Genomic DNA, 22,987 nt, shown 5'->3' with positions numbered 1-22,987 from the left:
TATCTCGTTATTTCAAGATATTATCTCGTTATTTCGAGATAATATCTCGTTATTTCAAGATAAAAGTAACATCTCGAAATAACGAGATAATATCTCGAAATAACGAGATAATATCTCGAAATAACGAGATAATATCTGAAAGAAAAAAAATATATATGTATATATATATTTTTACCTAAGTGTGTTATCTCGAAATAACGAGATAGTATCTCGTAATTACGAGATATTATCTCGAAGTAACGAGACAGTATCTCGTAATTACGAGATATTGTCTCGAAATGACGAGATAATATCTGAAGGAAAAAAAATCTTTTTTTTTTTACATATGTGTATTATCTCGAGGTCAAGGTCAGGAGGAGTTGGGCTCGAACCAGCAACCTTTCAGTTACTGGATGACTCCTCTACATGTACCTCCTGAGCCACTGCCGCCATATGGACTCAGGAAAACTTCTGATAACCATTGTATATGAGGACAGTTTAATGCTCCATTCACAAAGTCTACTCTACCATGTAAAGAAGAGATGTTATTTAAAATGAAACAGAAAATGCAATCATATTATCTGAGCCTGAGCTCATTTAAAATTGACTGCTTCAAAGTTTTTTTTATAATTATTTTTTATTTTATGAAGTCAAGAGGGTCAGCACTTAACAACTGAACAGATGGTTACAAAGGGAAAATAAATGTATATTTTTACTCTAAACTCCTCTCTAAACACATACATGAGAGAGAAGCGAAGAGGAAACAGAGAAAAAGGGAAAAAAAGAAAAAAAAAACGTTTTTTGTAATTCTTTTTGGACGCCTCTGGGCTAAAGAGGAGAGGGACTATTCAACTATTCAATGTATAAATAAAGGTTGCTCAAATCATTCAGAATTGATTGTGTCTTTCTTGCTTGATATGACAATTGCCATCGGCACTAATGCACCTCCCCACCATAATGGATGCTGGGATTTGAACAGAGCAGTATAACAAGTTAAGAAACACAGTAATAAAAATGGCCCTGCCCCAGCTTTTTTGAGACGTGGAGCTGGCATTCAATTTAAAATGAACACTTTTTCAATTCTCATTCAGAATTCGTGTTGTAGACGGTGCCCTGTGTCAGAAAGCCAAGTGCATATTTATGTAAGAAAAGTTGTGAGTAGTAAAATTTTGTACTACTCCTAGTAGCGCTCTCAGCACTCTCTTTTTTGCATATTTATGTGTTAGGGACAGTTTCCATCATTAAAAACATCCTTTTTCTCAGCTGTTCCGGAATATCTATATCAGTGTGACTGTGACGTCGTATCTAGAGTGGCCAGACAACTTGGTGAAAAATAAAAAGCTGGCATCGCCTGACAACTGACGACACTTGCAAAACCATTCAGAATTCCCAATGATGTTTCTCAGAAATGGTTTTAAATATAGCCTAGCTGTGCATGCTTGCTGAGTTGCCTGGTAACATGGTTTATCGAACAAACAAAAGTAAAATAACAGTGCCAACTGAATTTAGAACTGTTTGCTCATTATTTGAAGATATTGAATGTGAGGCTAATGTTCATTCAGCAACCACCTTCAAAGAGGGGAAAATTGATGATGGGGCGTAAAGTGGATCCAATATTAGCTTTTAGTGATACAAAGGATGATCTGAGGTTAGGAAATGGAGTTCCACAGGGGTCTTTGTTGGGGCCTTTGCAGTCCTTTATCTACATCAAATATATTTTTTAAAAGAAAGGACATTAAAAGTAATAAGCTACAGTAACATGTGCTCAAAGGGTAGTACAGTAAGTATGCAGTAACACTGGATGTTCTGCCTTCCCTAAGAATGCATGTATTCCCTTGTATATGCTGCCACCTTGTGGCGTTACTAAGCAATTGTCTAGTAGTTAAGTAGACTACTTCCTGTTTTTGCATGTTAGTCTAAAAAGAGTTTAATCAGATGAACACGTTTTCCTGGCGATTTCCTCACATGAGAATATTTACGTTTGAGCCCCGGACAATATTTGTCTGTAAGTACACATTAGATAAGTATTACTTGTGGGGTGTCTTACTTTTGTAACTTTGTAATTGGAATGTGTTTTGTCCGCTTATTTTAGTTAGTTTGCTAGTTCTCGTCGGTCACGAGTGATTGCTATTTGCTAACAAACGGTGTGTTAGCTGCTTAGCCTATTCTATTTCATGTTACGTGAAATTTATGTACCTTTTCTTCTGTATTGTTTTACAGTTTTACAAAACAAAAATCAAAAATCACTAAATATATCTAAACCAAAGTCAAGCCTTGGATTTATTTGAAGCTTTAGAGAACTGTTAACTAGCTGTCTAGTCCTGCCTGCAAGAGAAGACGCAGTACGAGGGCAGCATAGTAAAAAGACAACAGCGCAGCAAGTTCAAACTTTAGAAGTTAGCCCACGAGGATGTCGCTACACGTGGATAGATTGGAGGTGGATGCCGCTGAACAGGCGCAGGGCGCGGCACTCCTAGAACTTCCCGAAGCCCATCATGAGGCAACCGAGACACAAGAGCCTTTTAGAACACCAGACTCCCGGTCACAGATATCCAAAAGGTCCGGTGTATCATCAACATCATCAGCGGCTGCCAGAGCACGTGCCCAGTCAATGGCAGCACAAGCACAGGTGACTTTCGCTGAAAGAGAAGCAAGCGTGATGAGGCAGAAAGCTGACCTTGAAGCCAGTCTCCACGTTCTCATGAGCCAGAGGGTGGCCGCTGCCGCATACGAGAACGAGGAGATTGAAAGCGGGGAGAAGCGCTACGAGCCATACGTCCCAAGCAAGCCTTTCAGTGCCTATGAACGTACAGGCAACTACATCCAGCAGCACTCAGAGATGTTCGGCAGAGAACCACCGCCGCCAACACACGTGCAGCCGGATGCCTACAAACCACCGTCACCAACGCGCATGCAGCTGGATGCCTACAGACAGCCAACACACGCGCCGCTGGATGCCTACAGACAGCCAACACACGTGCCGCTGGATGCCTACAGACAGCCAACACACGCGCCGCTGGATGCCTACAGACAGCCAACACACGCACCGCTGGATGCCTACGGACAACCAACACATGCGCCGCTGGATGCCTACGGACAACCAACCCACGCGCCGCTGGATGCCTACAGACCACCATCACCAAAACATGTGCCGCTGGAAGCTCACAGACCACCGCCACCACCACATGTGCCGCTGGATGTCTATAGGCAACCCCATCAACACACTGGAACAGCTGCTCACATGAACCCAAAGCTGAGAGTCAACAACATAAAGAAAGAACAGCTATGTGAGCCATCTCCATTCAAGCCTTGCCCACAGCTACCTCTCCCATCTCCCAGTCTGAACAAGGGACACTCCACTGAGCCACAGCCAGCTCAAGACCTGGCCAGGTATCTCATACGCCGAGAACTGGTGAGCTCCGGCCTCCTACAGTTCGATGACCGTCCCGAACACTTCTGGGCATGGAAAGCATCCTTTTTGAGTGCCACCAAGGACTTGAATCTGACACCCAGGGAAGAACTGGACCTCCTGGTAAAGTGGCTAGGTGCAGACTCAGCAGAACAAGCACGTAGAATCCGTTCAGTACACGTGCTTAATCCTGCTGCAGGCCTCCGCATGGTGTGGCAACGTGTGGAAGAATGCTATGGGACACCAGAGGCCGTAGAACAAGCGCTCTTTAAAAAGATAGAGGAGTTTCCCAAGCTGACCAACAAAGACAATGCTAAACTCAGGGAACTCGGTGATATCCTCCTTGAACTGGAATGTGCCAAAGAAGAAGGATACCTATCGGGCCTTTCCTGTCTTGATACAGCCCGCGGAGTGAATCCGATCGCAGAAAAGCTACCCTACAGCCTACAAGAGAGGTGGATAAGCATGGGGTCCAAGTTCAAAGAAGAGCACGGAGTAGCTTTCCCTCCATTCTCTCTCTTCTCCCAATTCGTCCGGCGACAGGCCAAAGTGAGGAATGACCCAAGCTTCGCCATCGCCACTTCAAACAGCAATGTGCCACACAAAGCAGAGAAAGCCGTGAAGCACAGCCACAAAGTCCCAGTAAGTGTGCACAAGACCGAAGTCACACCCAAGAACACTGATGGTGACACCAGCTCTGTGGAGAAGAAAACGAGTGAACCAGACCGTGAGTGCCTGTTACGATGTGATGTGCTGCCTGTGATTTGCACTCAGTTAGACAGCACACTTTCACAAACACATCTCATCCACAAGGGGGCACCAGCTTGCTTCTTTGACCTGGTAGCTGTAAGCTAGCTACAAAAGCCATGAAGCGGCTTTAATGGGGGATCTTTGTTTGGCATGAGGACAGGCCTGCTTGGGGCCTACCAGCACCTCATGGTTTTCCAGACTGGCCCTGTTGTGGATTTCCCTTTCCCTTTTGGATGTATTTTGCGTTTGGGCTGATTTTTCGTTGTTTCGTCTTTGTGTTGGGGTTTTCCCCACTCTCATGAACAGTCTGGGAAGTAGGAGTAATGCGTGGGCTGGTCGCCTAGAGGAGGCAGTGCGCAGGCTGGTCCAGGACGTGGAGGTAAGCTGGTGTCCTCTTGCATTTCATACACTATTAGCTCGTACACACTGAATGCCACATTATTGCACACTTAGGTTAGGGATGTTGGTCTGGGCAGCACATCTAATTTCCCTAGACTTTGTTCGAGCCTGTTGCCAGGCCACGTCTTCCTAACAATTGGGAGGCTCGTCCGGGACGGATTTGTTTGGAGTGTGTTCTTCAGTGGTCTTGGTCTAATGTGTAATTTGTGTCAGATCATTTGTGATAAGCGGCCTGTTTGTTTAGTTACCGCCTTAGTTTGTGTAGGCATTTGTGCTGCATGTAGCAGTATTGTGGAGGCCATTATCTGGTAGGAATGCCAGGGCATTGGGTCATCTTTGGTCTTTTGGACAATATTGCTTGCCTTTTGTGAGGGGCTTTGAATTGCAGTGGTTTAATGGAACTGTGGCAACAATAATTAATTGCTTTGTGCTAATTCTCCCATTTGTATTTGTCGTTTTGTGCTGCATGTTGCAGCCTTTGGCCTCTAAGGTTTAGAAACCAGATTTGAAAGTAGTACTGGTAAAATGGGGGATTTTTGCGTTGAAGATTTTGTGGCTGGGGGTATTACACGACTCCGGCTTTTCAGGCTTTCTAAAATGCAGATGCTTGAAGTGGCCTACTGGTACGAGATAGATGCATCTGAAGCAACCAAAAAACCTGATATTGTGGATGCTGTGATGTGTGCTTCTGGAGAGCCAGATAAGTTTTGTGAGCAACAGAAGCTAGGGTTAAGGCTGGCCCAGTTGAAGCAGGAACTAGCGGAGACACAGCGGGAACGAGAACTGTTGCGTTCAAGCACTTTACTAGCAGAGGGTTCCTCAGTAGTTGATGCACAGAAAGCAAATGCTCCATCAGAGCTGCTGTTAGAGATACCAGAACATGCTGTAGCTCCTTTGCGGGAGGATCAAGATAATGGGGAAGAGCCCAGTGTTGAAATGCCGGCTGAGACTTCTGTGGAAGCTGAGAAGATACCAGGAGAACAGTCAGAGGACTCTTCTTCGGTAGAGATGATGGAGGATGTGTCTTGCGGGTTTGTTGAACTGAGCATGGAACAGAGCTCAGATGGTAACTGCATTGAAAGAGAGGTTGAGTCTAGATTGGCTCTTTCAAGTGAAGACTTGGTCTCCTTTGAGGAGAATCAGATGGGGCTGTGCTCAGAGATTATTTTTCCATCTCAATATGTAAGTGACCCAGTCTTGCATGATCGGGTCAATGATCCCAGTGTTAGCGTGGCAGGCAGCGCTGTGGTTCAGTCGGACATGAGCTCTGAGCTAACCAGTAGAGAGTTTGAGAAGGAGGTGGAAGATCAAGTGCTTGACCCGGTGAAGCTAGATTCGGGGTTCTTCAGATTGGAAGCGGCATTGAGTTATGAGGGGCTTTTGGAGGGGTTGGTCCCTGAACGTGGGGATGACACCCAGCATCCAGAAGACCAGGCAGTTGGACATGCTAATGATGATAGAAGCTTGGAGTGGTTTGACAAACAGAGGTGCCGACTGCTAGAGAAAGAAGGTAGGGCCTTTGTGAATGAGGTGATTCAAGAATGGTCACAGAAGAGTTTTGGCGGCATCATTATTGACCGATCTTTTAGAGAGAATGGTTGCTCTGGTTCCAGGAAGTTACAGCTGTATACCATGGTGGAGTCTTCAGGAAGAATGGCTGTTCTGAAAGCATTAATAACCTCACTATGTGGAAGCTATGAAATCTTGCATGTTCACATGCACACTGTTCTTGAATGGTCTTCACAGACCAGGCTTTGGTATGGCATCAGAGATGTCCTGCTGGCTGCAGTGCTTGTGTGTCCTTGCTGGAGGTTTTGCTGGAGTTTTGTTCTGCAACCTCTGGTGGTAGGCATATGTCATTGTGGTAGTGGATGTGCACGGCAGGAAACTAGCACTTGGGCTCCAGCTATCACCTGAGGTCAGTGAGAAGGTTGGCTGTTAGGTTTTGATGCTGGAGAGTGGTCTCTTCTCAATGTTTCTGCATTTAGGGTGTGGTTAGAGAAAGTATTCTTGAATTTTAGTTCTTGTTTTAAAGAACGTGTATATTTTTGTATATAGTGAAGAAAGTAGAAGAAAAGGGAAAAAAAACATAAAATATTCTTGAAAAGAGTTTAATGGAAAAAAAGTATAAAATTAGAAAATATTTTTTTTTTTGTTTAAGGGGGGAGGTATGTTACGATGTGATGTGCTGCCTGTGATTTGCACTCAGTTAGACAGCACACTTTCACAAACACATCTCATCCACAAGGGGGCACCAGCTTGCTTCTTTGACCTGGTAGCTGTAAGCTAGCTACAAAAGCCATGAAGCGGCTTTAATGGGGGATCTTTGTTTGGCATGAGGACAGGCCTGCTTGGGGCCTACCAGCACCTCATGGTTTTCCAGACTGGCCCTGTTGTGGATTTCCCTTTCCCTTTTGGATGTATTTTGCGTTTGGGCCGATTTTTCGTTGTTTCGTCTTTGTGTTGGGGTTTTCCCCACTCTCATGAACAGTCTGGGAAGTAGGAGTAATGCGTGGGCTGGTCGCCTAGAGGAGGCAGTGCGCAGGCTGGTCCAGGACGTGGAGGTAAGCTGGTGTCCTCTTGCATTTCATACACTATTAGCTCGTACACACTGAATGCCACATTATTGCACACTTAGGTTAGGGATGTTGGTCTGGGCAGCACATCTAATTTCCCTAGACTTTGTTCGAGCCTGTTGCCAGGCCACGTCTTCCTAACAGTGCCCAATACACAGGAAGCCTCACCCACTCAAAAAGTGTAGGAGCTTTAGATCCAAACCTATTGAAGAACGTAAAGCTTACCTGAAAGATAACCGCATCTGCTTTAAGTGCTGTGGGTCAACTCGGCATATGGCGAAAGACTGCAAAGCATCAGTCAAATGTGACGAGTGCAACAGTGATCGACATATCACGGCTCTACACCCAGGCCCTCCTACATCCAGCGAGAGAGCTCACACGGAGAAGGAGGAAAGCGGGGAGCCACATGAAGACACACCCACAGTCACATCCAAGTGCACGGAGATATGCGGCAATGCAGACAGCCCACGCTCATGTGCCAAGATCTGTCTTATTAATGTTTATCCTGCTGGGAGAAGAGACAAAGCCGTCAAGATGTGTGCAGTGCTGGATGAGCAGAGTAACAAGTCACTCGCGAAGACAGAGTTCTTCAACCTCTTTGACATCAAAGCCAGTCCAGCCCCCTACACATTGAAGACCTGTGCGGGGACAACAGAGACCTCCGGCAGGCGAGTCAATAACTTCATGCTCGAGTCTATGGATGGGAAACTACAACTCCCTCTCCCCACGCTAATCGAGTGTGACATGGTGCCGGATGATCGATCAGAAATCCCGTCTCCTGATGTCGCAAAGCACCACCCTCACCTACAGCCAGTGGCGATCAAGATTCCAGCTGTGGACCCGGACACTCCCATCCTCATGCTCCTGGGAAGAGACATCCTCAGAGTTCATAAGGTGCGTCAACAAATCAACGGGCCACACAATGCTCCATATGCACAGCGGCTGGACCTAGGCTGGGTCATCGTGGGCGTCGTCTGTCTGGAGGCAGCCCACAAACCAGCTCAACAAGTCAACGTGTACAAGGCTAATGTGCTGCAAAACGGCCGAACATCCTTTCTCCATCCTTGTCCAAACAGCATGCAGGTGAAAGAAGGCCACAGCAGCATGTTACAGCGACACAACCCCCTGTCACCCACCCGTGAAGAACACACAGGCTGGGCAACGAACACAGACAGCCTCGGTCTCTCTGTTTTTGAGAGCTCCAGAGATGACAACAAGACAGCCCTGTCAGTGGACGACAAAACATTCCTGACCATCATGGACAGAGAGGTCTTTCAGGACGACGACCACAGCTGGGTAGCACCCCTGCCGTTCCGGTCGCCACGACAACTACTTCCAAGCAACAGGAATCAAGCAGTCAAACGCTTCAGCTCGCTCATAAAGACTCTGGAGAGAAAGCCAGAGATGAAAAGCCACTACATAGAGTTTATGCAAAAAATGATGGATAACGACCAAGCTGAGCAAGCACCACCGCTGGAGGCAGGTAAAGAACACTGGTACCTTCCCTCGTTTGGTGTTTACCACCCGAAAAAGCCGGATCAAATAAGAGTAGTATTTGACTCAAGTGCTGAATGTGAAGGCTTATCCCTGAATGATGTACTCCTCAGCGGCCCAGACTTGAACAACACGCTGCTGGGAGTACTTCTGAGGTTCCGCAAAGAGCCAGTAGCTGTGACGGCAGACGTGCAGCAAATGTTTTACTGCTTTGTGGTCAAAAGCGATCATAGAGACTACCTCCGCTACCTCTGGTATGAGGACAATGACTTTGACAAGAATGTGGTGGAGTATAGGATGAAGGTCCACGTGTTTGGAAACACCCCATCACCCGCCATCGCCATATACTGCATGAGACGTGCTGCCGAGAAAGGTGAAGCAGCATACGGCTCTGATGCAAGACAGTTTGTGGAGCGTCAGTTCTACGTGGATGATGGGCTGACATCTGTTGCCTCACCTGAGCTGGCAATAGACCTCCTCAAGAGAACCACACAGATGCTGGCAGAGTCCAACCTGAGGCTACATAAAGTAGCTTCAAACAGCGAACAGGTAATGGCAGCTCTATCTGAGGAAGACCGTGCCAAAGACCTCAAACAGCTGGAGCTTGGTGTAGATCCTCTCCCCCTCCAGCGAAGCCTGGGCCTCTCCTGGAACCTGGAAACAGACAGCTTCATGTTCCTGGTGTCCCGGGAAGAGAAGCCATACACACGAAGAGGTATCCTATCCACTGTGAACAGTCTATACGATCCCCTGGGGTTCGTTGCTCCTATAATTATGCAGGGAAAAGCATTAGTACGGGAGCTCTCAACAGAGCAGGGGTGGGACACTCCTCTTGACCCCGGGAAAGAGACAGAGTGGAACTCATGGAGAGACTCACTCGAAGCTCTGGAAAACCTGCATATAAACAGGTGCTATACACCCGTCCCACTGTCTACAACACAGAGGAGAGAACTTTGCATTTTCTCTGATGCGTCGACAGTGGCGATAGGAGCTGTGGCTTACCTGAGAGTACTCGACGCTGACGGTAAAGTACACATGGGATTCATCATGGGGAAGTCCAAGCTGGCTCCCCGGCCTGCACACACCATCCCCCGCCTCGAACTTTGTGCAGCTGTGCTCGCTGTTCAAATGTACGAGCTGATCCGAGACGAGATGGACATCCATGTTGACGATGTCAGGTTCTTCACAGACAGTAAAATTGTACTTGGGTACGTCCATAATGCATCGAGAAGGTTTTATGTGTATGTGTCCAACAGGGTGAACCGCATAAGACGATCCACTCACCCAGACCAGTGGTCCTATGTCCCCACGGACCAGAATCCCGCGGACCATGCGACAAGGTACATGCCTGCAGCACAGCTACAGCAAAGCAGTTGGCTCTCCGGCCCCAGTTTCCTGACTCGCAACACGGAGGAACCATGGGAGCCCCACGTCTTCAACCTGGTGGAGCCAGACGCAGACTCCGACATTCGACCTGAGGTCAACGCTCTGTCCACCAGGGTCTCGAACGCTCAGCTGGGCTCGGAGCGGTTTGAAAGATTCTCAAGCTGGAGAAACCTCTGTAATGCTACAGCCAGACTCATCCACGTCGCTGCGTCTTTCAAGGGAAATCCAGCAAGCACAGAACGCAGAGGCTGGAGGTGTTTCAAAGACACACTCACCACAAATGAACTGTCACAGGCAAAGTGTGGGATCATTCGTGCTGTTCAGCGCGAGGTCTTTGAAAATGAACTGAAATGCCTAAAAGAGGGTAAGACACTTCCTAAGCAAAGCCCTCTCAAAAAGCTCAATCCAGTGATTGATGAAGATGGCCTGCTTCGGGTTGGCGGTCGTATAACATCCGCTCCAGACCTGTCACATGAAGAGAAGCACCCACTGCTAATTCCGCGCACCCACCACATCGCCACACTCCTGGTGAGATTTTACCATGAGCAGGTGGTGCATCAGGGGCGACACATAACAGAGGGAGCTGTCAGAGCAGCAGGCTACTGGATCCTGGGTGGTAAGCGTCTGGTGTCGTCTGTCATCCACAGGTGCGTGACCTGCCGAAGGCTGCGTGGGCGGCTACAGGACCAGAAGATGGCAGACTTACCTGCTGACAGACTCACACCCGAGCCTCCATTCACCAACGTAGGCCTCGACGTCTTCGGGCCATGGGCCATCATGACACGGAGAACGAGAGGAGGAAGCGCAGACAGTAAGCGATGGGCTGTGATATTCACTTGCATGTCAACCAGAGCTGTTCACTTCGAGCTCATTGAATCCATGACTACCGACAGCTTCATCAACGCGCTCAGAAGATTTTTTGCAATCCGTGGTCCAGCCAGACTTCTCCGCTCTGACAGAGGGACTAACTTTGTGGGAGCCTGTAAAGAACTGGGCATTAACACGGAAGACACAGCCATAACAGCCTACCTTCAAAGCAAGGAATGTTCTTGGGTTTTTAACCCGCCACACTCCTCGCATATGGGGGGCTCATGGGAAAGGCTTATCGGCGTCGCCAGACGCATCCTGGATGCCATGTTGCTTCAGACCGGACACACTCGCCTCACACACGAGGTCCTGAGCACTCTCATGGCTGAGGTGATGGCGATCATAAACGCCAGGCCCCTGGTACCCGTATCCTCTGACCCCGATACGCCTACAGTCCTCACCCCAGCGATGCTACTTACCCAGAAGATGAGCGCCGTTGCAGCCCCCTCCGGAAACTTCCAAATAGCTGATCTGCACGGGAAGCAATGGAAACATGTCCAGTGCCTTGCAAACACCTTTTGGAAGAGATGGAGAAGGGACTACTTATCAACTCTACAAGGCCGCCGAAAGTGGACTGATGAGAGGCCAAATGTCAAGACCGGCGACGTTGTCCTGCTGAAAGACAGCCAAGCCCACAGAAATGATTGGCCTGTGGGAGTGGTTGTCAACACTCTGCCGAGCGGTGACAAGAGGATCCGGAAGGTGGAAGTTAGAATAGTAAAAGAAGGGACTGCTAAAGTGCTTTTGAGGCCTATCTCAGAAATAGTAGTTCTTCTTTCTGAGTAAAAGAGACAATTTAGTTTGCCACTCATGTTTAAGTTCAGTTTTAATGATTTATAGTGGCATAATAACATTATACCAAGCGGGGAGTGTTCTGCCTTCCCTAAGAATGCATGTATTCCCTTGTATATGCTGCCACCTTGTGGCGTTACTAAGCAATTGTCTAGTAGTTAAGTAGACTACTTCCTGTTTTTGCATGTTAGTCTAAAAAGAGTTTAATCAGATGAACACGTTTTCCTGGCGATTTCCTCACATGAGAATATTTACGTTTGAGCCCCGGACAATATTTGTCTGTAAGTACACATTAGATAAGTATTACTTGTGGGGTGTCTTACTTTTGTAACTTTGTAATTGGAATGTGTTTTGTCCGCTTATTTTAGTTAGTTTGCTAGTTCTCGTCGGTCACGAGTGATTGCTATTTGCTAGCAAACGGTGTGTTAGCTGCTTAGCCTATTCTATATCATGTTACGTGAAATTTATGTACCTTTTCTTCTGTATTGTTTTACAGTTTTACAAAACAAAAATCAAAAATCACTAAAGATATCTAAACCAAAGTCAAGCCTTGGATTTATTTGAAGCTTTAGAGAACTGAACTAGCTGTCTAGTCCTGCCTGCAAGAGAAGACGCAGTACGAGGGCAGCATACTGGACTTTCAGTGATTGCTTTATGATAATGAACATTTACACTATTCCTGTTTTGTAGTCTGACTCTTTGGATTGTTGAAGCCTTCAACAGAGAACCTGCTCTCATTGGCATTCCATGAACCAGAACATGGTCAATGATTGTTGCCCGAATTTCATCATTTACAGCTTTGCAACTCTTGGGACTTAACTCTTGTTTTTCTCTTCCTCCTACCTGCACACTCCTCTTCCTTGTAACCCACCTGTCCCCTGCGTCTCTGGTTTCTGTCCATTGTTGATATGAAACTCCAACCACCCTCTTTCAACTCTGAACTGACTTATATTGGTTTTCACATCATTAGACTCTTTCACTGAGAGTTGCACTCAAAGGGTAGTAAGTGTGTAGTAACAGTGGACTTTCAGTGATTGCTCTACTGTATGATAATTAACATTTAAGCTATTCCTGTTTTGAAGTCTGACTCTTTGGATTATTGAAGCCACAGAGAAAATGCTTTAGAGAAACTGCTCTGTCATTGGCATTCCATGAACCAGATGATGGTCAATAATGATTGTTGCCTACATTTCATCATTTACAGCATTGCAACTCTCGGGACTCTGTCTTTCTCTTCCTCCTACCTGCACACTCCTCTTCCTTGTAACCCACCTCTGCTGTAACACACACTTGTCCCCTGCATCTTTGGTTTCTGTCCATTGTTGATATGAAACTCCAACCAGCCTCGTTCAACTCTGAACTGACTTATTGGTTTTCTCATCATTAACCACAAGTGTTATCAATTTTGAGTGGTAGTGTTCAAATGAGGACAACTGTGCTTTACAGTAATTGTGTTCAACTTCCGCGACTGATCTGTCGTCTCGCCGCCCTCCATTACCGGCTACAGCGATCGGAAGACTGGAGACAAGGCGCAGCTAGGCGCTACAGCCCGAGAACACGACACAGCACAGGCAACTAGGGCCACGGATACATGCAGACCGGTGGATGGAGGTCACAGGAGGAGACCCGGACACTGTGGAACTTTGTGGCGATGGAGCTGTGGCCCTAACTTTGGTCACTGCGTAGCCTCCAGGCTCCATCAGTGGGGGCCACCGCTACGCCGACCAGGCGCCCACAACGTCAGCATGACGTTCCAGTCAGGCTCATGGACTGTGTGAGGAACACTCAAGTTGACAAGAGCATCATTCGTTACAATAGTTTTAAAGCTATATTGGGTGCAAGATAGTTATGACATTAGAGAACTGGGAACTAGATATTCTGGGCACCACAACATAGGAAGTTGTCACAATTGATTTTGCACGAATGCACGACAAGATGTACAAATTCCAAAAAACAGTTGACTTTTCCCAGAAACATTTGGCAAACAGTGAAACACGACACAAACGATTGTCACCTGAGAAACAAAACGCCAACCAATTGTCCTTATATGGTGACCCGTGTCAATGTGAAAGTAACATGGGGGTTTGAACAATGGTGCAAACTCTGTCTACAACAAAAAGGTCTGAGACAGGCCTGGGAGTGGCTAATCGGGAGCTTCGGGAGGATTAAATATTATACTAGAAAGCAATTCCAAGGAATTACCAGTGCATGAAAATGCAAAAATGTATAGAAAAACGACTTCCTTGAGGGAGACCTTGTCTAAAGCACGAGAGCCTTACTCCAATGCATTAGCATTCATGGTGCCCATACTTCGCATCTTCATCATGGCATATCTTGTCATTTTCATTAATGGTTTTGATGTTTGGTTTGTTTCCCTGAACAAGGTGGATAAAGAGGACGAAGATGATTCTGGGAAGACAAACACATCATGAAGAGCATAGCTACCTTGTTCCTCAAATGCCAGAGTGGTGTGTGAGTGACAGAGTAAGATTGCCTAATTGAGGAACTAATGACTCATATACATATGGGCTAGCCCACTTTCCACCTTGACTTCACTGTGATCCCATTTCCATTAATGTGACTAAAGTCATTTCTGAGAAAATCTCATTCCTTCAAGCTGCATAGGGCCACAGGTCGCGAGGGTGTCAATATTCTGAACCAAGAGCTTCTCCAACTCTTGCCATATCTTGTTTCAAAGTTCCTCCTACACACTAAATGTAAATGAATGCATGTAGCCTACGACAGACAATCTGACACTTCAAACGCCAACACATCATGTTGTAAACCTTTATTAAACAACAAAGTGAAGCATCACAAACATTTTAATTTGAACAGGAGTTAAACAGACGAATCTGCGACAGGGCTAAACCATGGGTTGAACACATCTGCAACAGCAGAGGGCGGTTATGTGAACTCCAGAGGCAAAGTCAGCCGACCAGCCAGTTAACATGGTAGCAGCCACTTATGGTACACCAGCAATGCCTAATATTTGCACTGGATTGACAGCAAGTGTTAGTATATCCACATTTTCAACAACAATATTTAAGCAAATGCCTTTGAAATGGCAATGGAAATGGGATCTCCGCCCAACCATAACATAACACGTTTTATCAGTGAACGTAACCATGGCAGCAGGAATGTGATTGTTTTCAGGCCCACTCCCGAGGACAGCGCAGCACCTGCACCAGCTCATCCTCTCTGCTGCCTGGTTCAGGGTCCAACTTGTAGCCCCACCTGAAATCCACACATAAGATCAGTCGCCACTTAGGACATGTGTTTATTCTAACACTACAGTCATTTCCTGTGTCTTAGCCTATTAGCATTGTCTATAAGCCGCAGGACAGAGTTTTATGCAAGTTAAAAGAGACAATATCACATTAATATCCTATTAACTTCCCCATGTATTACCTTCAGAGTTGAAAAAATTGGGAAATTACTGTACAGGTTTCAGTTGGTATATAACAATATGTCTGTGAGTGTCACTTTTCACTGTACTCACAAGGCTGTAGGGGGCTGAGAGGCAAGAAGAGTCTCCATCTGGAATCCTGGAAGCTGGAGGCCAAACTTCAAGCCTTTATCATACATCAGATTGAACTCTGTGTACCTGAAAAAGAACTATAGATAAGATGGAGGTCTCCCAGTAGAGGAACAACATTTAAATATCCACCAATAGGCATAAAAAACACAATGATGATGAGGACAAGCACAGCAGCAGTAAGTATTGATGAGAGGAACTGCACATTGTCCGACCTGCCATTTCGAAGTTGTCTCCATGCTATCTCCTGGTCAGTAAAAGTATCACACATGCGGGCCTTTAGAATTGGAAGGTAGGCTGGGAGGATGGTGTTTGCACAGGATTCTAGGAAGTTGAAGTTTCCCTCCTCCTTAGAAGTCAAATTATCGAAGAAGATCCCCCCAAGACCCCGAGTTTCTCCTCGATGTGGAATGAAGAAGTACTCATCACACCTGTCACAATTACAATCCTTTTACATCTGAGTGTGCTCTCTCAATGAAATGTCATCCCACTGGTGAGGCCATCATGATAGTACAGCTAGTGATAACAGATTTCATGGAGAAAAATGTTTGCCTTCCTCACCACTTCTTGAAGCGTGGATAGTAGCTGGCATCGTGTTTGTCACACATATCTTTCAGGGTCTTGTGGAAATGGGTTGCGTCCTCTGGCACCAGATAGGAAGGATTGATGTCCATCACACCACCATACCAGCCCACCTCAGCACCTGAGGAACACAAAATGCAAGACATAATTTCATTGGTGGAGCCATGCTTTCTTCAGCTAGAATTTATGTCTGATTCACTCTGTAGTACTAACGGGGACACCCACCATTGTTGAGTTTCATTACCATGAAACGCAGGTTGAATTCACCAGCTGGCACGTGAGGGTTCTTGGCATGAACTACACAGCTCAAGGAGATACCCAAGAAATTGTGGTCCTTTGTGAAAGCTGGAAATATGCACAAAGTTAGTAAATAGTGTAACACACACATAAACTTCCCACAAACATAATATACCAAAATTTGCTAAACATATTCCTATACAACTTGATGTATTTTAGATTTGATGTAGTGTGTATTAAGCTTGTCAAGCTAATACTGATCAAACTGTAAAATTGAGAAGGCATTTTATTATTTTGCATGCTATTATGTTTGAGGTAAGTTAATACATTGGTGGGGGCTACACAGAAACCCTGATATGTGGCGAAATGTTGCCATCACAGTCAGGGCATGAATAATGTGACTGAGGTAGCAGCTCCTACTATCATCCAGGCTGGTAGTCATCTTGGCTGCCTGGTGGAGATGCTCAACCACAGCCATAGGGAGCTTCCCGGTCACTATGGAAAGATCCACGTTTGTCTTTGACAACACGTCCCCCTCAGACATTACGACCATTATGCCTCCACCACCTGGAAATACACACACCACTTATCCAGTGAATTATGCTGTGCTTTTCTCACTTTAAATTATGTTCAAGAGGCCTAACCAGGCTAACATACTTGAAATGTGCATCTCCGTGGAGGAGCTTCAAGAGTGGGCTTGCTCACCAGGGGGCAGTGATGTAAACGCCTGAACAGTCCCCCATTCATTTCAATGGGGAAACGCCTCTGGTGGAGCATGGCGGAACTACAAGGATCTAAAAACGTGAATACCGGAAAAACAACAACCGGCAGCCATCCGACATTAACGCGCAACCTACACCGGATCAGGCCTGATTTTTTAGTGTTTGAACCACGCCGATAGCTCAAACGCTCTAGGAGAAGAGGCGTTCTCAAAAAACGGGCGAGGGATAACAATAGATGGGCTTGCCTTGCAGCCCACTAATAAGCACAAAGGACACGAGAATAGAATTCTGTTGAAGATAAAGGTAAAGAAAGTAAAGTGTTTACCATGTTGTAAGTCACTTTGGTTAAAAGGCATCAGCCAAATGAAATGCAATGTAATAATGTAATGTAATCTATAACTGCTCCTGCTCCAAGTGATCAGTTTAGAAATTGCACCATCTGACCCCACCCACAATACCTTCCGCACGCTTCCAGGTGTCCAGTTTGAACTCCGCCCCCTCGATCTTCTGCAGCTCCTGCAGCAGCTCCTCCCGGACCTTGGCAAACAGGCGAAGGATGCGGTCGGCCTGAGTCTGGGTTCTGGAGCTGAAGTCAGTGGGGATGCAGCCCTGGAAGAAAGAGAGAATCTTTTCCTCAGTCATCGCCTCCATGATCAAACCTCTGAGTCTGTGATGAATGACGGCTCTAAAGTGTCTCTATTTATCCTAGTCCAATCAGTTTCATTTCGTGTCTGATTTTTTTGAGGCCTTATTGTGCGTTTTCTGATTGGCATATCAGGACCAATGATCAAGGCTATATTTGTTATTCAAGACATTTGAGCCTACTATTTTTAAGCCCTAGGAAGTTCCCTCCTAAAACAGTGCAGAGAGTCCTGCAGGCAGAAGCATGAGTCATCTTCAGAATCTCACTTTCCGTTTCTCTCATAATGGCACGCACATGGTAATGTCCCACTGGTCAGATATCCCAGGACTGCTTTCATATCAGTTCCATTCAGCATAATTTCATGACAGATCTGGATTTTACTGGATTAATGTCTCTCATGTTACAAAATAATTGTGAAATGACTTTACCAACCTACCAGGCCTAAAGGCTTTTTGCCTTTTACCACAATTTGACTTCAAAACAATATAGGGATCAGTGTAGCTTGCCAAAGTTGCTTTCTTTGTGTTGCTTTTCTTTTTTTTTATTTCCTCTAATTGTCCCGTAATTGTCCCTGGTATGTTTTTTTGGGTTTTTTTCAGCACGTTTCACAAAAAAATATTCTAAATATGCATTGTTTGAGGTTGTCTTAAGCTCAAAATATCTCTTTTGATATTTGTACTCTACATTAGAATGCCATGTGTTTTTATCACATTAATGAACCTCAGGGTCAGTTGTTTGTCTCTGATGTTCTGTATGGAACATTCGCCTCATCCATGTGTGACATAACTCACTGACTCACAGTAGCTTGACAACTGTGGTCAAACCAACTGATGCTCACATCCTTGCACAATTACTTTTTTGTAGAGCAGAGTCATATACGGATTTGGTTTAGAGCTGCTACTTCAAACAGTCAAACACAGACTTCTTGACAGAAGTGTATCTTTACCAGGTTGCTTTACAATGCAGTCATGCAATATTATGCAGTATTACTTCCAGTTATTCTCTGACCAGACAAATTGCCCTGCTTGCGCACATTCTGATAAACAGAAACTGACAGTAACCACAAGGATGTTTAGTCTGGGGACATTGTTCCTCAAATGCTATGTGGAAATCATTATATGCGTTTGAGTTAAATAAACGTCTGGAAAGATATCATTGAAGGTATCATGTAGCTTAAATGTTATGACAAGACCTTGCAATATACAATGACACAATAATACAATGCTTCTGAATGCCATTGAATGTTGAACAAATCACAACCATAACTACAACCATAACTAATAAAAAATAGTATCATAACAATAGTAGCCAAACTATTGTAGTAGCCAGTAGTTAAGCACTGCCCTATAGTTCAACTTAAAAAAAGAGCGCTGATCAAAGAGAGGAAGGGTGGGGAGCAAAGGCAATGCGTAATTTCTCAGAAATTATGACCAATAATGATCCGAAATCAAATTTCTTGAGAAACCTCTGTCTCACCTCTGCACTCCCTCCCTCTGTCAGATATTTCAGAACTATTTAGCCATTTTCCAGTTTGTAACAAGTGATTATTTTTGCAGTGACTGATATCAGGTCTTGATTTTTTTCTTTTTTGGGGAGGGGAGGGGGGGGGCAGACTCATGTATACCTTTTTTCTATTCAGAAAAAGTAGAATTAATTTAACCTTTTACTTGTGTGTTGCTGATTGCTCACCTGATTCATCAGGCTGTGGTCCTTTGGTTCAGGTAAAGAGATGAGATCAAATGTGGTGCAAAGTAGATGGTTGATTAACACATCTGGATATAATGTAAATGTCGTACATATTTGGGGTAAAGGAATAGCAGTGTGCTATTAGTGTCAGTCTGCTAGTCTGGAAAAAAAGGTATAGATATTTGACCACAATAGCCAGTCAAATTAGTCAAAGTGGACAAAAAAAAAAAGCGCAGAAAGCCAATTTTTTAAAAAAGTGTATTGGATTAGGACTGCAAATGGCACTATTTTGTAATAAGCCTAATTACACCACAAATAAAAAAAACAATATTCTGGCCCCAGCCGTGGCGCGACTGACTGGGGCACCTGCACCGCACGCCGGCGACCCGGGCTCGATTCCCGCCCCGTGGTCCTTTCCGGATCCCACCCCTACTCTCTCTCCCACTCAGTTCCTGTCATCTCTACTGTCCTGTCCAATTAAAGGCATAAAAAGCCCACAAAAATAATCTTTAAAAAAAACAAAAAACAATATTCTTCAACAGTTTTAACTGCAGCCAGTCATGTTGCTATCTGCTCATGTGAACACTGTCTACTGTATGGAATCAGCAGTTCACATGTTAATGAGAGTGTTACAGTATATAGTGACCCTAAATATACACACAATTCAAAAGGAAAACAGGGATAAGGGATCTCTTAGGCGTGGCCTATATGCAGTTGTAATTGAGTTAGCTGGCACTACAACATTTTGTTCCTAGACCTTCTTCAAAGCCAGCAGCTACTATTCCCATTATGTGAGTGTGAGTGTGTGTGTGTGTGTGTGTGTAATACTATGGTTTGGATTTTGGTTTGACTGGCCTGCTGAGAACTAATAACACCAACCTTGAGATGCCTTCTTCTGCATTGAATGTAGCCTGGCTCTGCCCTCCTACGTACTACCGCTCAATTTTCATCTCCTTTCAATGTTCGAACGAGAGTCTGAAGTTTGAAATGTTACTTATAGATCAACTTGTCTTGGTACACAATTGTCAATACATTACCTTAAGCACAAGACCAAGATTGAAAAAAAAGATATAAACCAAATATGTGAGGTCAAGATAACTTATTTTTTTCTCATTTAAACTATCTTACACTGCCATCTAGTGGAGAAATAACACTGTTACTGAAAAACAGTATGTCTGTGTGCATTAACTTTCTCATCTGCAGTGTCTATGGGGGGGGAAAAGCTGAAATGACTGCTGCAAAAAAAAAAGAAGCTTTTACTTCATGTATTTTGCTCCTGCATCAGGAGATCCATGCTGGCTTGGTGCTTGTGTATCACTACACTACACTGACATCTCTCAAGGATAGACTAGAGATTGAGGGTTGTAAAGAATCCAAAGGAATGCACCCAAACAGATCAATCAGAATTTGGCAGTGATGGTTTACAAGAAGGAAATGCCTCCACAAAAAGTCCACACCTTGCAGAATTTCTAATCCATCACCAACCTGGCCGGAGGGAATTGACCATTTTTGCAGTTTTCTCTGCTTAGCTGGGGCCCAAAACCATTGATTTCTCATTGGGTCCGTTTTGTTGTCTGGATTACTGCAAACCAGGTTACCTTTCAAGCCCTGCAAATCTGGACTTGCTTACTTGTTTGTCAACATTTAGAGGTATTTTCAAGGTTCAAGTGGGATAAAAGGAGATCTGTGCAAAAGAGAAATCTTCCAGGAGACCATAAGACCTTCTAAACTAAAGCTTACACCTTCTGCGCAGAATTTATTGGAAAACAGTCCGACTGAAGCACAGCATAGAAATTAGTTATTGATTTCCCACACACAAGACCAGCGAACAAATCCATCTGATTCCAACCCTGTTCCTTCACCCCCATCTACCCCTGCATTGTTCTCCACAGTACCCATCCTGTTATCTTTTCTCTTAGGTTTAAGTTTTTTAACACATACAGTACACGCACACACACACACACACACACACACACACACACACACACACACACGTACACATACACACAGACACACACACACACACACACACACACATGCACACAGAGAGACACACACACACACACACACACACACACACACACACACATACAAACATACACAGAGAAAGGAAGAGAGAGACACACACACACACACACATTGTATGCAAATCTCTGTGCTTTGTATATCAGTCTATTTTCCCCACCCCGCCTTCTGTCATTTGGTTTCTCATATGTTTTGCTGTATTGCTCCCTTAATCAGCTGGTGCATTCCAAGCTTATTCGCCCGTCTGTCTTATTCTTTCATTACGCTTTTTTTTACAGCCATCCATCAATCACCCTGCGAAGACCATCACTGGCACATTGTGGAGGCTTAGAGCAGAGTAGGCAAAGTCCATGCACAATCATTTCCTCATGCAAAATTCAGTCAGCTTCTGCAGTGTGTTTGTCTCTTTGTGTGAGTTCCACATGAACAAACTATGATATAATGTGTGTGTGTGTGTGTGTGTGTGTGTGTGTGTGTGTGTGTGTGTGTGTGTGTGTGTGTGAGTGGGGTGCAATGTCTATAACACATCTCTGTGTCCAGATTGGGACAACACATTTTTGCTTTAAGAGTGTGTGTCTGGCAGTAGATGTGATGGTCATTTAGTTGAAGGACATGCATAATTACTATAATAGCAGGGAAATTACCATGAGATGTCAATATGTGTATGTAAATAGGTTTTTCCCCACAAAATAACTGGGTTGAAGACAACCGGAGAGGCCAATTAGTGTAGATGCTGCTGTGCTATCATCTGCTTCCTAGCTTCTGGAAGAGGACTCTCTGACAAAGGCACACTCTCTGATCACTGACAGGAAGGTGTAACACTTCTCCCTTCCCCCACGCCGTACCTCAGCTGTGTTCCTTTATGTGGTTCCTGCTCCCTGAGCCTGATTCGGAGTGGGGAGGGTGCGAGAGGGTACATGCAGAAGGATGAAGGTGGGGGTTGCGGATGACTGAAGGAAGAGAACAAAGATGGAATTTAAACAGGAATGTATCCCATCCATTCCTACGAGCACCCATGGGATGCTCAGCTTTCTCCAGTGGGGGCTGGGGATCTAGTGGCAAATGTTTGGCTCTTGGCATCTCTAGCATCTCCACCATCTCTGGCCGTGTCGACTGAAGAATGACAAAGCCACTGGATAATCACAACAGCATTAACAAAGATGACTTTCCCAGGTCTAAAACTGGGTCATTCAAAAAACAGAATAAAATACCATACACTATGCTATGCTGAAGTATATAAGAGTATTTTAACTTCTAAAACGAAAGTGAAAACTGAGGCAGTTACAGTATGTTCAGACTGACTCAATGGTCACAACCATGTCATGACTCATGCATGAAGAAGAACATTTGAAAATAAAAGCGTGCCATGATGGGATTTGGAACTAGAATGACTCTGGGCTGGGACATGACGTGATGTCACATTTCTGTGCTGTGTGTATGAGCACTGGTCTACATGCTTGCTAGCAGCACCCTGGCAACCCCCCTCTTGGAAACATACACGAGGCACATGAATATTTCACATCGCCTGACAGCCAAGCGTACTCTAACATCAGCAAGCAGACTCAAATCTGATACATTTGCTTTTTTTTCTAAAGTAGTGTGGAGCGCATCTCTGTATGGGAGTATCTGTGCCTGTATTACTGTATGTGTGGAGTGTCTAGTACAAACACTGAGATACATGTAGTAATAGAGGGAGTGAGAGAGGTCTGGCCAAACTCAGCTTAGCTTCTTTACTATTCTGCTGCAGTTACCCTGGATGATGGAACAGGCCCTCCAGGGAGACTGGCTGCTCCTGCTGCACATGCCAGAACCTGGCTGTGGCACATCAGGAAACAGTCTGCTGCCTCCCCACGACACCGCCACCCATCTCCCTCTTCATCTGCTATCCGTGGGGGCTGTGGACAT

General features: G+C 45.2%; 1 protein-coding gene across 1 annotated transcript; it reads right to left on the bottom strand.

The window, feature by feature from the left end:
- Positions 1-14,801: 14,801 nt before the first annotated feature.
- Positions 14,802-17,379, bottom strand: LOC134089703 (oxygen-dependent coproporphyrinogen-III oxidase, mitochondrial-like). The gene is made up of 7 exons (XM_062544146.1): positions 17,187-17,379; positions 16,427-16,573; positions 15,995-16,114; positions 15,749-15,890; positions 15,403-15,618; positions 15,152-15,256; positions 14,802-14,886 (listed from the first exon to the last, which is right to left on the bottom strand). Exons 1-7 carry the CDS (start codon positions 17,377-17,379, stop codon positions 14,802-14,804), a joined length of 1,008 nt encoding a protein of 335 aa, XP_062400130.1.
- Positions 17,380-22,987: the final 5,608 nt, after the last annotated feature.

This window comes from Sardina pilchardus, chromosome 8 (assembly GCF_963854185.1).
Source record: "Sardina pilchardus chromosome 8, fSarPil1.1, whole genome shotgun sequence".
NCBI lineage: Eukaryota > Metazoa > Chordata > Actinopteri > Clupeiformes > Clupeidae > Sardina > Sardina pilchardus.
This window is presented reverse-complemented; position numbering and strand designations above follow the sequence as displayed.